General features: G+C 44.9%; 1 protein-coding gene across 2 annotated transcripts in view; it reads right to left on the bottom strand.

The window, feature by feature from the left end:
• Positions 1 to 19,358, bottom strand: part of LOC143805998 (leucine-rich repeat and fibronectin type III domain-containing protein 1-like protein) — a 334,629-nt gene that overhangs the window by 45,568 nt on the left and 269,703 nt on the right. For both annotated transcript variants that reach the window (XM_077285872.1, XM_077285871.1), the window contains exon 2: positions 13,330 to 14,721. In XM_077285872.1, coding sequence (XP_077141987.1) covers positions 13,330 to 14,711 — 1,382 coding nt within the window. In that variant the 5' untranslated portion in view covers positions 14,712 to 14,721. The remainder of the gene's footprint in view (positions 1 to 13,329; positions 14,722 to 19,358) is intronic.

The raw sequence follows: 19,358 nt of genomic DNA, 5'->3' as shown, positions 1-19,358 counted from the left end.
TGTCTTCCTGGGTCAATCGGGTGAGACAGCCCGCCTCTAACTGACTGTCCTGCCGTAGGTTTGAAGTATTGCCTGGAGCCTAATACTTCCTCGGCGTTCCGGCCACCGGTTATGCGCCTCAGTAGGATGTTGCCTCGTCTTACAGCACAACTCCTACTGGTATTCTCCTTGTTGCATTGATCTCGTTTCTCACTCAGCACAATAAACCTCGCTTCTTGTCCTTTCTTGGACAAGCTGCTATATCGTGCAGGCGCGGTCCCGTAACGTTCTCTCTGGTTGCTAGGCCTCTGTCAGGATCCCACCCCTGACAGGGACCCCTCCGAATCTTCCCCTACAACACCCTCTGCCACAAGGTGTTGCCTGGTTCCAACCCAGTCAGCTTTCTGATCTAACTTCCTCTCTAACCCCCAGTTTTACCAGATTGTGAGGAGTGGCCTAATACATAGAACCCTTAGCTCCCCCTGGAGGCCAGACTGTGAAATGTATTGGTGTCTGTGATACCTGGTCAGATGAACTCCTTCAGTGCCATCAGACGTACCATAGCCCCCCTTAGCGGCGGAGCATCAGTACTGCAACGACCAGGACTCTGGGGCGCTGCAAGTACTCACGGGCTTTCTCTATGAGTGGGTGGTGAAGCAGGACTCCCAGGTTTTCTCTATGAGTTGGTGGTGAAGCAGGACTCACAGGCTTTCTCTACTGAGTGGGCGGTGAAGCAGGACTCACAGCTTTCTCTACCAGTGGGAATTGAAACAGGACTCACAGGCTTGCTCTATGAGTGTGCAGTGAAGCAGGACTCACAGGCTTTCTCTATGAGTGGGTGGGGTAAGCAGGACCCACATACCTTCTCTACTAGTGGGCTGGGAAGCAGGGCTCATAGGCTTTCTGTCACGGTGTGACCCAACCCAACGGGTGGTCGGTCAATGGACGGCACAACTCACAAACAATGTGATGGAAAAGGTGAGAGGAAGGCCCTACCCGTAGGGAATGGGGATTGATCACCACCTGAACTCAAACCTGAGCCTAACCCTGCACTCCCCTAATGCCCTATGCTAGTCCTTCTTCCCGCTGCCGTCAGGATACCTCATCCCTGTCACTTAACTCTGCCCTGGCTAGTGCACTGACTGGTGACGGGCACTAGCCGCACCACTGGAGATATTACCACAAGGGGGATAGTGACAAACACGAAAGGGACGAGGAAATAAACACTTAGCTTTCTCTGCTGCAAAGCACCGCACAGCAGAATAAAGGCACCAGGATAATAAACCCAGCAGAAGCACCACTGCACCCAGAGAGCTCCTCACTCAGGCTTGGTCACTGAAAATGCTCTATCACCAAGTTAGCTGATGCATCAAGTGACCTTTTAAAGGATGGTGGGAGTGGTCACCACCTGCATCAGCTGACCCAGCAGAACTGTAGTAACATCAGCTTGCCAGAGGGGGAAAAACTGACATTAACCCCCCATGGCCCAAAAGGAAAAATGTTTTAAACTGAGTGGAACCAGAGCTGTCACAAATCCAAAAATGGATTGATCCCCCCTTTTAATGAGGAGCATTTGGACCCTCAACACTGGACCTCACCAGAAAATGACACATGGTTAGAACGCCTCGATCTACCAGAGTTCACCTCTGCAGTCACCTGACCCTCAGGTTTACTGTGAACACAACCCGATGAAGGTGACGAAAACATAGGCTCCGGAGGCACCACAATTCTCCAGAGAGCCAATCTGTGGAATGAGTTGTGTATGTGTGCAGCGCCCCAGAGTCCTGGTCGTTGCAGTAATGTCGCTCTGCCACTAAGGGGAGCGATGTTACGTCTGATTGCACTAAAGGAGTTCACCTGACCAGGTATCACAGTCACACATTACACTTCACACTCTGGCCACCAGGGGGAGCAAAGGTTCTATGTATTAGGCCACTCCTCACACTCTGGTAAAACTGGGGGTTGGATAGGAAGTTAGGCAGAAGCTGACTGGGTTTTGCCCAGGTAACATCCAGTGAGAGGAGAGCGTTACTTGGGAAGATTCAGGGGGGTCCCTGTCAGGGGTGGGATCCTGGCAGAGGCCTAGCAAAAGGACAGATCGTTATGGAGCCGTGCCTGCACCTCATTGTGGTGGCATCTTAAGAAAGGACACGAAGCGAAGGATATTGTGGAGAAGTGAGAAACGAGATCACAGCACAAAGGCGATAGAACCAGTAGGAGTTGTGCCCCGAGATCGGCAACATCCTACTGAGGCGCGTAGCCGGCGGCCGGAACGCCGAGGAAGTAATAGACTCTACGCAATACTTTGAACCAACGGCAGGGCAGTTAACTTTAGGTTGGCTGTCTCACCTTTTTCACCTAATGAAGACAACGGAGGCAATTGTGGGAGAGGGGCGTCTCTAGGGTCCCTATAAAATAACTCCAGGCCTACCCCGTCATACGGGTGCATCCTATCCATATCACGGACGGACGGACGGAGAGAGAAAGAACAGAAATATACACGACAGTTGTGAGGACTATCCCGTGGTGCTCAGCAGGGAAGTACTACAACACCCAGGCGCTAGTAGGTAGGTTACTAATTTCCACCTGCAAAGGGAACTCTGGATGTGCCTTCGGACCGGCCGGTCTCAGCCAGCCCTGTTAACAGTGCTCTGGATTGCGGATGCCGAAGCCTTCAGTAAAGAGGTAAAGAGACTGCAACCCTGTGTCCTCCTTATTTACTGCGACCTACACCGTCACCTACATCTTTAATTGGGCGCCCCTTAGCAGGGCCACGGACCGGGTCAGGCCACCGTGACATCCCCAGAACCGAGAGAGACCCGGTACCGAGTACCCCGCTGCCCTGCGCTTGGGGGCCGCTCCATGTGCATTACTGGGGGTAACTCCAGCTGGATAGTCCCCGAGCTGAGAATGGCCGACACCCAATATGGCCTGATGACCCTAGCACACTTCCACCTGATGTTTTTGGCAGACAGCCACATGTACTTGTTCACACAAAGGTCCAGACCTGAACGTTTATATTTCCATGCATACATTTGCCACAAGATGGTGAACTCTTTGAGGAACCGACAACAGAGGCATCCCCCTGTGTTACCACACTCATACCCCCCTATGCACAGAGGGAACCACCACCCTCCCCTAGCCCCTCCTCCTAAGAGGACTCCAACACACAGGGTTTACTTGTGGTGAGGGTTGAATCTTGCCCCTACACCCTGGCAGCAACTCTGCTGCCCCCACTGAAGGAGAAGGGGTAGGTTGTAGAAAGATGGCAGAGATCGTAGCTCCTGGGCAGCAGTCCTTACACAACTGGTCACAGCTGACTACTTCCCTGGACCGCCAATCTATGACCGGGTTGTGTTATTTCAACCAAGGGAGGCCTAAAACAATGGGAGTTTGCATACCCTACAAGACGTAGCACAACAGGGACTCTTCATGATGTGCCCCTATACGCAGGTGTATATCATCTACGACTTGGGTCACCCTCCCCTGGCTGAGTGGGACTGAGTCAAAGGCCTGAACGCTTAGGGGTCTCGCTAGCGTCCTACTCCTCAGACCATGGGTTTGAACAAAGGGGGCATCCACCAAATTGACTCCCGCTCCACTGTCCACAAGCACTGGTACAGTCTCAGTTATCCCGCCAACCAACACTTCAGCAGGTATGGTACACTGAGGTGAAAAAAGGGAGGAAATATACACACCCTGGTCGCCTCCCTCCACATGACCAGGGGGATGCGGCTTTTGAGATGGTGATGGTACTTTGGCGTGAGCTTGGCAGACACTGATAAAATGACCAATCTGCCCACTGTAAAAACATGCCCCCATACCAGGGCGAACCGCAGGCAACCCTGTTTGAGATGACACTCCTCCCATCTGCATAGGTTCATCCATCTGCACCGCTGTGTCCTACTCCCTAGAAAGAACAACAGGGGGCACATTTGGTGTATGTCTCTCCCTGAGGGAGTGGTCACCGCCTGCATCAGCTGAAGCAGCAGCACTGCAGTAACATCAGCTTGCCAGCTGGGGAAAAACTGGCATTAACTCCCGATGGTCCAAAAGGAAGAAAGTTTTAAACTGAGTGGAACCAGAGGTGACACAAATCCAAAAATGGATTGTGACACTTTCTCTACAAGTGGGCGGGGTAAGCAAAACTCACAAGCTTTCTCTATGAGTGGGCGGGGTAAGCAGGACTCACAAGCTTTCTCTACAAGTGGGCGATGAAGCAGGACTCACAGGTTTTTAGTCAGCAGTTATTTAGTTAAGAGAATGCAAAATCAAATCCATATTACAGAAAACAATATATTCTCAATCTCAGTCTCTGCCCCTCCATCCTGTGCCCTCAGACAAAAGACCTAGGGCTTAGCCTTGTGTGATGGTGTGATATGCTATGTGGGTATCATTTTTGTGTATATTTCTATTTTACTTATTTTCATGGTGTTCTCTTGTAGAAGGAGTTATTTGCTAATTGATGAATGGCTGTTGCTGCCATTTGATATCAGCCCCCACCGTACTGTATTGTATGCTAATGACATGTTGACCTAGCTTGTTGAAACAATGAGCTCCTGACCTGTGAATGAGGGAGACTTAAAATATCAGGGAGGTGAGACACAGATCAGATCCTATGTGAAACCATGAGGTGAAGACAGCACGTCAGAGAGAAGGAAGAGTATATGGACTATGCTATCCTCTGTCTGCAGGATTGTTGGACTTTTATCCTGTTACTGAACTGCATTCGTGTTCTGGACTAGTTTATCCTTTGTGTGGTGGATCGTATATGGACCTTTTGTATTTTTGCCTAAATAAAGGTCTTGGAATTGTTTACTATACTCTAACTCTGTTGATTGTGTGATACCGGAGCAGGACTCCGTGACAACTGGTGGCAGCGGTGGGATCAACAGAGCGTAACCTAATGGAGAACCATCCACAGACTGAGTACAGAAATTGGACTGTATCCAGTTTACAGGAGAGAGACAGAGACCTGGGCCTGAACTACCATGAACTGACTAAAGAGGTCTTAATTGACCTACTGGTGGGTGCCAGCCTGGCCACCTCCTCCTATATGTCTGAAGGACGAGCACTAGAGACGAGGACCCCCACCGCAAAAAAGCCAGTGGGTGGTGTGGTACAAAGAAGAGATGGCGGTTCTGGGCCCAGGCGTCTCTCAGGAGTACAAGGAGGAGGCTGCCCGCCGGGCACAGCAGATACAAGAAGCAATGGAGCTTGAAAGAGGGAGTAACGCAATGTGGAATGTAAACCCAACGATCCGGGAGCCTGTACGGATCACCCGGACAGAGTTTAAGGCATTTGATGAGGCTTCCGGAGATGTGGAGGGGTTCTTCAAGGACTTTGAGCAGCAGTGTGCTGTGATGGAGGTGCCCCACTCTGGCTGGATGCGCTTGTTAGCGGGACTCCTGAACGGTAGCCTGGCAGAGGCTTACCGAACCATTGACTCACAGTGGAATCGGGATTATAACATTGTAAAGCAGACTATCCTGGATTACCATGCTATCACCCCAGACTCATATAGGGCCAAGTTCTGTGACCTCCCATGCACTACGGGGGGATCGTTTAGGATGTATGCACATAAGATGTCCCAGGCATGTCGGAGATGGCTGGAAGCAGAAAACGCCTTTACTGTGGAAGATGTTATACAGGCTTTCCTTATAGAAAATTTCTTGCCAAGTGCCCCGCAGAGGTACAGGAATGGGTCCGGGAGCGCACGCCGTGCACCGTGGATAGAGCTGCAGCCCTGGCCGATGAAGCACTTACTATCTGACCGCAATGGAGGAGGCTTCTGGACAATGAACCAAGGCCTTCTCCCGCACCCAGTCCCCCTCAGATTATATATGCCCATCCACCTAGTCGCAAGCCGATGACAATCATGCCTCACAATCCTGGGCCCCAACACTTCCGAACGCGACCTGGGGGTTTCACAGAGAGGAGATGTTATGGGTGTGGGCAACCTGGACATTTGCAGTCTGGCTGCCCCTCAAGGATTCGGAGGGAGCTGTTATGATCCTTAGTGGCTGAGGATCACAAAATAGACTAGCAAAGTTACTGAACATTGAACAAGCACTAGGGAGGTGGTAACTGGACTGACCGCAACCTGATCCTAACCAAACACACTAAAGGTAGCCGGTGAACGTGCCTAAATTCCTGGACGTCTCGACGCAGCCTGAGAAACTTGCTACCCCTATAGAGAAAGTAAGACCTCACTTGCCTCAGAGAAATGACCCCAAAGATATAGGAAGCCCCCAACAAAAAATAACGGTGAGGTAAGGGGAAAATACAAAACGTAGAAATGAAAACAGATTCAGCAAATGAGGCCCACTAATACTAGATAGCAGAAGACAGACAGGGAGCTGTGCGGTCAGTAAAAAACCCTATCCAAAATATCCACGCTGAGAATTCAAGAACCCCCACACCAACTAACGGTGTGAGGGGAGAAACTCAGCCCCCTAGAGCTACCAGCAAGCAAGGAAATCACATATTAGCAAGCTGGACAAGGACAAATAAATAACCAAGAAACATATTGAACACTGATGAGCAAAAAATAACCAAACAGAAACTTAGCTACTCTTGGCGAGACTGATAACGAAGGGATTCAGGAGAGATCAAAATAGCACTGAATACATCGACAGCAGGCAACCACTGAAAGTCCAGGTGAGCTAAATAGGAAACCAGCTAACAGATAACGAGACAGCTGAACCAGCCTCAGACCTGCAGAATGACACAAAGAGCCACCAGAGGGAGCCCAAAGACAGCACTCACACAGTACCACTTGTGACCACAAGAGGGAGCCCAAAAACAGAGTTCACAACAGGGAGCCCCACACCGCCCCACCTTGTCCAGTACATCTTATGCACTCCATCCTGCCTGAGGAAGAGCTACCACCATTCCCACCAGAGTGGACCACCGACCACGGCACCATAGATACCCCTCCTGGTGTGTACAGACTCCGGCCTTTGTCCATCAGAAATACAGAACAACGCATTGCCACCTGCAAGATGTCTTAATTGATGGATACAAAGTGTCGGGATTTAGAGACACGGGGGTATTCCTGACTATCGCTGACCCCCGTGTGGTTCGACCCGAGGCAATTCACCAGGGCCTGGGAATTCCCATTGTCCTGGCGGGGGGTTCCGCAAATATATACAGCGAGCTTTGGTATGTTTGGATTATGGTTTTGGAGAAAAACTGTGTTGGATTGGAGTTATGGGAGGACTTCCTGCAGATATCCTCCTTGGAAATAACATTGGGGAGTTACAAAGTAATTTCGTGGGAGCAGAAGGTCCGTGGGCCTCTCACTCTTCTGAAAGAACAATTGGAGGGAGATATCGCAGATACCGGAACGACTATCATTCCCTACGTTCTAGAGTTCAGAGACTGTCTCGCCCAGCAAGCTACCTTGGCTAATGAACATCAGCGAACTGCCCAGTCCAGTCAAAAAGCCTGGTATGACCATAAAGCCAGGACCCGGGAATTTATGGACAAGTGCTCATGATTATTGCAACCTCTGTCACTGTACAAGGAACTATAAACTATTGAGCAATGTGGACTAAAGTGAGCAGGCCAGAGGTTTGTGTAGACTTCATAGCGTGCTCACTTATTATGAGGGGGGAGAAGTTGTGATGGTGTGATATGCTATGTGGGTATCATTTTTGTGTATATTTCTATTTTACTTATTTTTATGGTGTTCTCTTGTAGAAGGAGTTATTTGCTAATTGATGAATGGCTGTTGCTGTCATCTGATATCAGCCCCCACGGTACTGTATTGTATGCTAATGGCATGTTGACCTAGCTTGTTGGAACAATGAGCCCCTGAGACCTTCCCCCTGACCTGTGAATGAGGAGGGAGACTTAAAATATCAGGGAGGTAAGACACAGATCAGTCCTGTGTGGAATGATGATGTGTTCACAGCATCTCAGAGAGAAAGAAGAGTATATGGACTATGCTATCCTCTGTCTGCTGGATTGTTGGACTTTTATCCTGTTACTGAACTGCATTCGTGTTCTGGACTATTTTATCCTTTGTGTGGTGGATCGTATATGGACCTTTGGTATTTTTGCCTAAATAAAGGTCTTGGAATTGTTTACTATACTCTAGCTCTGTTGATTGTGTGATACCGGAGCAGGACTCCGTGACACCTTGGATAAGATTACTAAGTACTGAGACTCATTTCTAGAACTTCTTGTTTTGGGAATCCTGATTGTGGTTCAGTATTTGTGGTTTTGGTTGCATTATGTGAATAATTTTAAAATTCAACGTATTGCAGTATAACATATGGCTGCTGCAAAAAACTAAAACTAAAAAGCTACTGCATTGGCAAAAATGCCCCAAAAAACCTACATGTGATTCTACCGTATCTGTGCAGTCTCCTATAAAGTTCTGCGGCTCATTACCTTTCAGCAGATCTGTCAGTTGTACTATGAGCCAAAACGGCACACACTTTTTTTGTGTCCTCTTGGTCCATTTTTGAGCGGCCGGTGTCTGTCATATAATGCTGTTACATGGGGCTGCATATTCAGCTGACAGATGTGCTTTATACTACGGTCTTAGGTAACTGGCAGAGACCGCACAATAAACGCTCTGTATTCTCTGAGCGTCACAGTAGTAATCCATAAAGGCTCGGAGATTCCATACAAACAGCAGAAATGACAATGACCGGCAAACAAAGTGCGGCAGCTATTCCTCCGTCACACTTGTGCCTGACCTTCCTGACTACTGTTTAGTGCGGCCATTTGTGCTCGGCGGGAGATTGCTTGAAGGAGAACTCCAACAGAGAAACCGAGCTCTGCTACAGACACAGCTATGGGGGGATTCGGGGGAAGCAGTTCTACCTGGTCTATGGGAGTCCAAGGTCTCCTAAAAAGACACACAAAAGGCACAAAGTCCGGTTCCATCACTCCTATACAAGGAATGGACCACCCCCTGTCCGTTCGTCCACTGTCTGGATGTCATGACAATCTTAGCTGCATGTCGGGGGACCCCCGTTAATTGCTGGGGGTCTCAGCTTTGATTTTCTCCAATGATAAAATTATTTTTCCCCAATCTTGTATCAATCCTAAAACGACCCATATCTCCCCATAAAGCCATAGCTCTAGGTGGTAAAATAGGAGAAAATAGTAGGTGTTTGCAGCTAGACCTTGGTGAAAAATGCCCTAAAATCACCAAAATATTGGGCCATAATATCACATTAAAGGGAATCTATCACATTTTTTTGCCTCATAATCTGATAGCAGTATAACATAGAGACAGAGACCCTGATTCCAGCGATGTGTGACTTACTGGGTTGCTTGCTGTAGTTTTGATAAAATCAGTGTTTTATCAGCAGGAGATTATCACTAGAGGACTAATAAACCAGCTGCCATGTAGTCCAACCCCGCCCCCACCACTGATTGGTAGCTTTCACAGAAGGATGCCAATCAGTTCTGTGGGCGGGGTTATACAGAGCTCAGCATTCAGAGCACCGCTAGATCTGCAGCAGATAAAACAGGGATTTTATCAAAACTACAGCAAACAGCCCAGTAAGTGACACCTCTCTGGAATCAGAGTCTCTGCCCCTACATTGTGCTGCTCAGATTGAGTAGCAAAAACCTATTGACAGAGTCCCTTTTAGTGCTCATCCAGCAAGGGGTGTAGCTTCACAGAAAGGATGATGGGTTGGAGATAAGGGGCATGGTTTAAATTGTGATCCCCCAATTGTGCCAAATGCATCTATGTTTGGCCAAACATAATTTCTGCAATTTGGCTTCATTAAACTTTTTGCACCATTTTTCTTTTAAAGACGAATGAGGAATTTATCACCCTTGTCTTTTTTTTCTGAGCTCCTCCCTGCTGACTTATTATGACCACATCCAAGATCTGCTCAACTTAGATGTGGTCTGTGGTTGTAAATCAGCTTAGAAGACCTCAGATAAAAGATTTACAAACTCCCCATCAGAACAAGCTCCCTGACAAATTCTCAGTTAACTCATTCTTCATCCAGAAACCTGCCTAAAAACAAAGCGCCTGTGCAAAATTTTTAATGAAACTTAACAGCAAATATGATTTTTAGCCACATATATTATACATACATTTCAGTTTAAAAATATATATATATATCCCCCAAAAGTCTCCATTTGTTTTAACTAAATTTGTAAAAAGGAAACTATTGAGACATTTTTATCATTGGCATCCTGACTGCAGCACATAATAGAGCTACGTCCATAGCTAGTGTGACTGTATCACATATCAGAGTGAGGGGCCTGCAGCACCACAGCAAGGTAAGGGCCTACAAGGTCATTATAGGACTGGACTGCATTCTCTCTGTAAACAGTGCCTCTTGTCCATGGATTCTGTCTGCAACTCTGTTTCATTCAGTCAATTAGGACTAAAGTGCAATACCAATTACAGCCACAGGACAAAAGTGGCACTGTTACTTACAAAATAAAAGTAGATCTGAATTTTTTGTAAAAAAAACAAAGCTTTGAAAATGCATGAAAAATCAAACCCTTGAAGGATTCGGATTGATTGTTTCCACTCATTTTAGTACAGAAGGACCTAAGGTCTATTATCGCAGTTCACAGCCTTATTTTTTCCATGCTCACCTGCAGTTAAGAACCTTCAGGATAATTAATTACGAGAATTCGGATATTTAGATGGTGGCAAAAAAAAAAACACTTTATGAAACCTAGATGCTGCAGATTTGAGCAAGGTCAGGATCACATGCGAGTCTCCCCACAAATGTCCAACTGCTATCATACCACTGCCAGGAAAAGGTCAAGCCTATGTGCTGTAGTACCGGGATGCAATGGTAGCCAGGAGTGATCGAAGGTAGTCATGTCCGCTGTGCGGGAGAAGTGCAGAAATTAAATTAAAATATTATCTCTATCTGGTTTCTATGTAACCGGATATTGAATATTAAAAAAATTAGCCTCCCCCCTGTGCTGAAAAGAGGGACTCTTATGATAACATTGAGTTTTTGCATTGGATTGAATTCTATAGTCCTTAAAAGATTTGTTTAGCATTTTTCCATAAGACTGTGCTGATTCATTCTTTAACAAAGCTCCAAGTCTTCTGCCTCAACATTCATGTAAAAATGTAAAATGCAGTCACCACTAGATGGAGCTATAGAGCCTACTGCATACTGTCTAATGACTGAGTCGGTATATAAACTGTATGCTGTAAGCTCCCCCTAATGGTGGCAGCAGGTAATCACCATGGTGTTTTGAGGTGTTTTTTGCTTTTTTTTCTGCGTTCCATACTTATGTACATGATTTAGAGCTCTAGATAAGAAAAACAAAACTCAGGTCACTATAAATATTTATTAATTGGTCTCTGTACTTTTACACAACTAGAACTCATTTGATAGATATTCTGATAAATAGACAATTTGAAAGTCACTTAACTTAAAAATTATGTTGTTTTAACCCCAAAAAATTCCCTCCAAAGTGTTGTCCACTAAGTGTTCTTTGCAACTTGCTGTCACTGTACAGTGTCCATATGAGTCAAATTTCAGATTAATGCACATTTGATGCAAATTATCCTGACATGTGGCTCTGACACCTGACTCTGACATTTGACTCCTGTACCAGACCCTGACATGTGGCTCCAACATCTGATTCTGACATATGACTTTGATACTAGACCTTAACATGTGGCTCTGACACCTGACTCTGACATATGACCTTTATACCAGACCCTGTCATGTGGATCTGACACCTGACTCTGGTATTTGACTTATTCCAGACCCTGACGTGTGTCTGACACCTGACTCTGATATTTGACTCTTATTCCGGATCCTGGCATGTGGATCTGACATATAATTCTTATAAAAGACCCTAACATGTGGCTCTGACATTTGACTTTGACATATGAACTTATACCAGACCCCGACATGTGGCTCTGACACCTGACTCTGACATATGACTCTGATACTTGACTGACATATGGCTCTGACACCTGACTCTGACATATGACTCTTATACCAGACCCTGACATGTGGCTCTGACACCTGATTCTGATATGTGACTCTGATACTAGACCCCAACATGTGGCTCTGACACCTGAGTATGACATTTGACCTTATACCAGACCCTGACATGTGGTTCTGACACCTGACTGACATATGACTCTTATACCAGACCGTGACATGTATGTCTGACTCCTCACTCTGACATTTGACTCTTATACTAGACTCTGACATGTGGATCTGACACCTGATTGTGACATTTGACTCTTATACTAGACTCCAAGGCTCTGACATGTGGATCTGACACCTGATTCTGACATGTGACTCTGATACTAGACCCTGACATGTAGCTTTGACACCTGAGTATGACATTTGACCTTATACCAGACCCTGACATGTGGTTCTGACACCTCACTGACATTTGACTCTTATACTAGACTCTGACATGTGGATCTGACACCTGATTCTGACATGTGACTCTGATACTAGACCCTGACATGTGGATCTGACATCTGCTTTTAACATTTGAATCTTATATTAGACCCTGACATGTGGATCTAACACCTGACTCTGACATATGACTCTTATACTGGACCTTGACATGCAAATCTGACATATGACTCTCATAATAGACCCTGACATGTGCATCTGACACCCGACTCTGACATAAGACTCTTATACCAGACTCTGACGTGTGGCTCTGACACCTGACTCTAACATATGAACTTATATAAACCAGACCCTGACATATGACTCTGATACCTGACTGACACTTGGCTCTGACACCTGACTTTGACATATGAGATATGACTCTTATACCAGACCCTGAAATGTGTCTTTGACACCTCTGACCCTGATATAGGACTCTGACACGACTCTCTGGCATATGTCTCTGATACCAGACTAATAATTGATTATAATAACTTTCTCTGACAACTGACTGATATTTAACTTTGATATCAGACTCAGATCTGACTGATACTTGACGTTAATATCTGACTTTGACAATTGAGTTTGAAAACTGACACCTGACTTATTTTATTGAGTCCATATTATACAACCCTCAGATGTCAGAGTCAAATATTAAAATAATGTACCACTGCCTGCTGTCAGGTGTAATCCATCTGTGGCAGTAGAGAGACTGTAACATATTGCAAAAAATGATGGCGTCTTTGTCTCTCCTCTCCTCATCATATCAGGGTAGTGGGTGTTTTTAGTTCAGGGCAGGCAAGGATTAAACAGTGGAAGCATAATGCATGTTGGAAGTGAGGGGAAGGAAGTTCTAGCTCCTACAGTTCTGGCAGAATGCTATTGAATAGAAACCCTATTCAAAAAGAGTGGCTGGTAAGCGACAGAGAATGACCTTCAGGACAGTTTCAGGGACATATTAGACACCCACCTGTAAATCAGACTGTCATCCGTTGAGCTGTTATATTGTATCTGGTACATCCGAATCCCAGGAATATTTCTATCTAGAAACCACTGTATAAGAGCTGAATTGTGACTCAGTTCAGCAGTTATCACTTTTCGTTCTGGATGATTCATAGAGTCATTGGTGGAGGCTCCCGGCTTGGCTGGTGTGAGAATATCTGAAGGCCCTTTATCGGGTCTGTGCCCCCTTTGACTGGCATTGGCAGGATGAGGTAGGGGACTCACTGACAGCTCTACAGGTGCTGTGGCATCTCCTGCAGTATTTGACGCAATGCAAGTAAACAGGCCATTGTCTCTGACGGTGGTGACGGTGATTTCCAAGGTCCCATTTTCATAGGAGACGGCTCTAGTGGAGTTTGAAACAACCTTACCTTCAGGTGACACCCAGTGAATGGAAGGCTCGGGGTCACCGACAGCTTTGCACTTTAGGACAACGGCTTCTCCCTCCAAGACCAGTATATGTGGCGAGTGATGTGTGACTACTGGAGGGTCACACATGAACTCTTCCTCTGCTATACTCCAGAAATACTTCCCTAGAAGATTAATGGGTGATGCACAAGTTTCAAGATCATCTTCTCTGGTTAATCGTCTGAGCCACAGAAGCTCGCAATTACAGTGCAATGGATTTCCCCCAAATCCCAACACGAGTGATGACAGAGGAGATCCTTTGGACTTAGCGTAGACTGGAATGCGTAAGAACAAAGGATCTGGAGGAATAGTCTTTAGTTTATTTGACGTCATGTCCAGTCTGGCCAGTTTATGAAGGTTCGTGAAAACTCCACTGGGCACAAAATCAATAAGATTGTGATCAAGGCTTAGGGAGTTTACGTTGGTCAACTTTGAAATGGTTTGCCAAGGAATGTTAGCCAGATTATTGTAGGAAAGGTCAAGGTCTTCCAGTGTACCTAAGAAATCCTGGAAAGATCCTGGTGAGATTTCACTGAGCTGGTTGTTACTAAGGATGAGATGTCTCAGGTTTTGCAGTCCACGAAGCTGCTCATACCCCATGGAAAGTATACGGTTGCTGTCCAGGTGTAAAGCTCGCAGTCCACGAAGATCAGCAAAGGTAAAAGGTGTGATTTGGCTTATGGTGTTTCTTGATAGTGTGAGGTGAAGTAGACGGGTCATGTTGGTGAAATCTTTTCTTCTAATGATTGTGATGAAGTTGTCGGTGAGCCTTAGCTCTACTGTCCTCCTGTCGATGACGGATGGTACAAACAGAAGTCCAGTTTTAGCACACAGGATTGCCAAAGATTGGGCAAGGCTCTGGCACACACATCTTTTGGGACAAATCTGAGCACCTGCTACACCCAAAGTGAGTGTTAACATCCAGAGGATAATCCCCTTCATGATTCTGGATCTATGGAGAAAAAGGGACACAGGGTTAAAACATGTGGGAAATAGCAGGCTCAGGTAGGAGCATAAAATGACTAATCCTTAAAATTAAAGAAGTGTGACCAGTGGAGGTCCAAACACAAGGACTGCCTGGGCTGGTCAGGTCCTAGAATAAAAGTAGGTCCATGTAATTGGTCACTCTCTACATGGGAGGTGTAGAAATTGCTAAGCTTCTCTTTCCCCAAAACATCATTGAAATAGTGATTCCTAACACATCACATGAAATAATAAATAAGACTCGAGAGGCAGAGGGCAAGTTGAGCAAAGTTAACATTGTATTTGGTAGAGATGGGACTCCATACTCTATATAAAGTATATGTAACTGCTTGGGAGCTACAAGTCTCATCATACATGCTGAGACATGTTACAAGAACCAGCAGTTCCTCTTCAGATGTGTCACCATGTTATCCATGTCGTCGTGTATAAGACAATTTAGGGGTCTCGGCTGCAAAATAATGTGTCATTTTCTGTAGGTGTTAACGAAATCCTTGTAAATCCTTTTTCAATATGTGATAGATGTTCTCTGGCTTAGCGTTTCCAGGTTATAGACTCTTTCACAGCCACAATGGCTTCCTGTGAATATCATGCAGTATTGTGCCGAAAATACTTGGACATGACATTGGGAGATAATCACAAAAATGGTGGCACCGTGGTCTGTGGTGTAATCTGACATAATCCGGATTATGCATATTATGGCATTAGGCATTCTAATACAAATCTGGTTATTGTCGGGGAGCTCATGAGACTGAGACTTTAACATCATAGTGTTCAGCACAAGCCAACTGGAAATGTTAGGGTATAGTGGTGGTCTCCAAACTGAACTGTTCTGGCTGGTGCAAAACTATAAATCCTAGTGCATCTTGGTACCGGTGAATGGGAAACATGCTCATTCTAGAATTGATTCTACTAATTGATGGGAACCAATGTGGGTGTTATAGTCATCATATCCTTAAATAACTGTTGTGCAAACCCTCGTTGGGGAACAGCTACATTTCCCACATATACATGCATGCTCAGTGGGAATGATCATGGATGAATTCTGTATGGGGAGAGTGGTGTAAGGCTCGGACACCTCTAGCGGTGGTCGATCTCCCGAAAAAAAAAGTATCAAGTGCTGTAATTCAACATGCCAGCTACTTCTGTCCCCGACATCATTCTTCAGAGGACAGCAGGGAGACCCCCATTCACATTAGTTGGCCTTTGAGTCCCACCAAACCCGGTAAGTTTGGCCGACTTTAAGATATAGTGCGTGGCACCTTTACTGCCTTATCTGTAGATAGATTTAGCCGAGGATGCACTGTTGGATCCCATGATCTACATAGGCCATTGATGGGACTTTTAGGTCTTATCAGCACTCAAGCGATCAACCATTACTTTTTTGAGGAATAGTCTTTGTATATAGTGATGTTCCTTGGTTATGGCAGTGCTTTTCAGTCAACTTCCCAGCAGTCATAAAACTACAACAGTGGAAAGGACTTATAAAAACATAACTTATTAGTAACTACTAAAATATCATAAAGGGAAAGAAAAACATAAAAAATTAGACCTACGGGTTTCGAGCATGAGTGCTCAAAACGCGTAGGCTTAGTGTTTTTTATGTTTTTCTTCCTTGTTATGATATTTTAATAGTTACTAATATGTTATGTTTTTATAAGTCCTTTCCACTGTGGTTGCAGGATATCTGCCTTCTACCTGACCATTTTCACCTTGGAGCCAGCCCAAGATCTTTGTCGCACCCTTATTAGATTGATCTGTATCTAGAAACTACACCATTCGACATATCTTGACAACCAAAGACATTGTATCGGAGCTTTGGAAAAGTTAGAGAGTCATAGGTTGCAGGTTATGCATTGATAAAAGGACAAGTCATTTTGACTAAGAGTCTGTGAGCCCAAAACTATTTTAAGTGGAAACTTTATGTACAGCAACTTTAAAATGGTCATAGGGAGGATTGGGCCACCCATGAGTCTTTTAGGCACGACAATGGGATCCTTCGTGAATGCTTTACCCTTTCTAAAACTTTCTTTACTTTTACTCATGAATACAGGCTGCTGTGATTTGTATGCCAGGGCAGGGAAGCTTTTTAGCTCCTGTCTTGCTGCTTGAGTGCTTCCCAGGCCCCATGACACCAGCTTTAATTTGCTCCTGCACACACAAATGCATTGAATCCAACTGCTGGCCGAATCGAGATTGAAAGTGTTTTTAAAGCAAGCAGTTTCCTTTGGATCCTGAGATACGTTCTGCACCACAAAGCCGTCTCCTAGGTTTTTTTTTTCTCTATCTCCTGCCCTTGGGGCGGGTTCTCTTTTCCTCTATTGGCGACTATTTTTTTTGATGAATCGACAAGTAAAATATCACAAATGCATCTTAGACAAGCCGTGAATGAGCAGCAGTAATTGTGAAGACTTAGCCGTAATCATCTTCCTCTACAATTAGCAGCCTTGGATATAAAGCAACGTCTTAATTTGCTCATCTCTATGCAAAAAAATGTTGCAGTGACATTGTGGCCATTAAATAAATATACGTCGTTCAGCGTTAACACCAATTTCAATTTTTTTTTTTCTCTATTTGGCTAACCTTAAAAACTCAATGTGCCATACCCTAATGCTGCCAGATAGAACAAGCCTTTAATGAGAGGCTAACGAGCAAATTATCTGTGGGCGAAATACATGATTCAATATGAGGAGTTTATAGTAATGGTTCAATTTCCTCTGCCCAGAGCCAGCTAATGGCTGGGAGAGGGAGGGAGAGATGAGCCGCGATAGCGGCAAGACAAGAATGAGGGCGGAGGGAGACAGTGACAGACAGAATCATGGAAAGACTGGAGATGTGGAGGGATGAGTCGAGATTGAAGAGATAGATATGGTGGAGAAGAAAGGTGAAAGAGTCTTTGATAATTAGAAAAACTGTGGACTTGAACTCCAAGAATAGAAGATTAAAAGGTCAAGAAATGTGAAATTATGGAAATCTTTTCCATGTGAATATTGGGAATGTTGAATAACAATCCGGGACACAAGGATGGTGGGTAATAACATAATAGACAAAAGTTTATTCAATAATATTATAGAAACTCCTTTGGGGTAACCATCATGTGTGAAACATGTTACTGAGTTCATTGTGTTGTCCTTGAAAAGTCAACTTTCAGTGCCACCACCAGAGTTGACCTTGGAAGGTCTGCCAAGTTCCTGAAAGACCACAAGGTCTGTTGACTGAAGGCTATCCTTCGTAGAAAATAATCTGTACTTTTTTTATGGAAATAGGAATTGAAAATACATAGGGGTTTCTATGGGATTTTCTAGAGATAGGAGGTTAATCTTGATGAGTTTGAGAAACCAAATGATGAAGAATCAAGTTCTAGTTCGTTGTGTTGTCTTTGAAATAAAGGCTAATACTTAATATAATTGAATCTCATGAGATGACGTAAAGTCCCCCATAACAGAGGTTGAAATTGAGTTGGTGCAACTTGTGCATGGGGCCCATGAGGTGACGGAGCCACTTCTACCTCCAAAGCAGCTTCTGTCACAGACTCACAAAGGAAAGCATTGTCATGAACTATTGGACCCATATACTATTACACACATGGGCCATTTTCCCATCTGTGTCCACCCCTGCCCCATAAATCGCTGCTTGTTTGACTGTCAGTGACAGATATTTCTCCTGACTTCTGTAGATAAGGTACCACTCAGCCAGAAATTTCTGTATCCTGTAAATGATTGCCACTAGTAGGCTTCTCTGACAGTGGCTCAACTTATCGCCAGGGGGTAGAAATGAGCAAATCGATGTGATGTGACTCGAATTTGTGTTGAACGTTTGGGAAATTCACTGGACCAGGTAAATTTGAACGATTTGCAATTCAATTTGCTCGAATCAATAAAAATGCCTACTGCTATTTTACACAATGCTTCAGCTATAGAAGGCTTACATGACCAGGGCACGATCAGGTGGACTTCCCAATAATGCCTATATTATGCTAGCATACTAGCACAACAATCACATCATAAATCCCATTGTCTGGTATTGCACAGCCTATCAAAGCCTGCATAAAAGCCGAGGCAGGGAACATTGCAGTGACCATTTTGGGTGAATCTGGATAGTGAGAGGACATCACAGCTCACAGTTGAGCAATAGAAATAGGGAGAAGGAGCCAAAAAACTCTGAATATACTGTTCAGATAATGTGTATGACAAAATAGCAGCGAGGAAAGGTTACAATCTGTTTACCCAGAACTAAATATATTGAGATCACTTGAACATTACTAAGGTCATGTTTGCTTTAAAGAGCTGGAAATGGGTTCAGTACAGTTGTAGGAGACCTACAAGTTGTGTGCATATTTTTAAAGGGCTACTGGATTACATGCTATTCACCGCAAATTTATTCACAGTTAATTTAATCTTTTGCACAAATTCGAGTTGACAAATTTGATTTTCAAAAGTTCGATTATCTTTTCCAAGGAGAACATAAGGATCAGCTGTTGGAATCAATGTGTCTATTCCTCTCACTCTCAACATTATCTGCTGGGGGAAATTCGGGAGGTCCCCAGACTGCTGTCCGATCTTGTCAATATTGTTTGATTGGATAATTTAAGTCTAATAAGTATGAGGA

The sequence above is a fragment of the Ranitomeya variabilis genome, chromosome 2, assembly GCF_051348905.1.
Source record: "Ranitomeya variabilis isolate aRanVar5 chromosome 2, aRanVar5.hap1, whole genome shotgun sequence".
Lineage (NCBI taxonomy): Eukaryota > Metazoa > Chordata > Amphibia > Anura > Dendrobatidae > Ranitomeya > Ranitomeya variabilis.
Note: the sequence above shows the minus strand (reverse complement) of the source record. Positions and strands in the feature narration are given on the sequence as shown.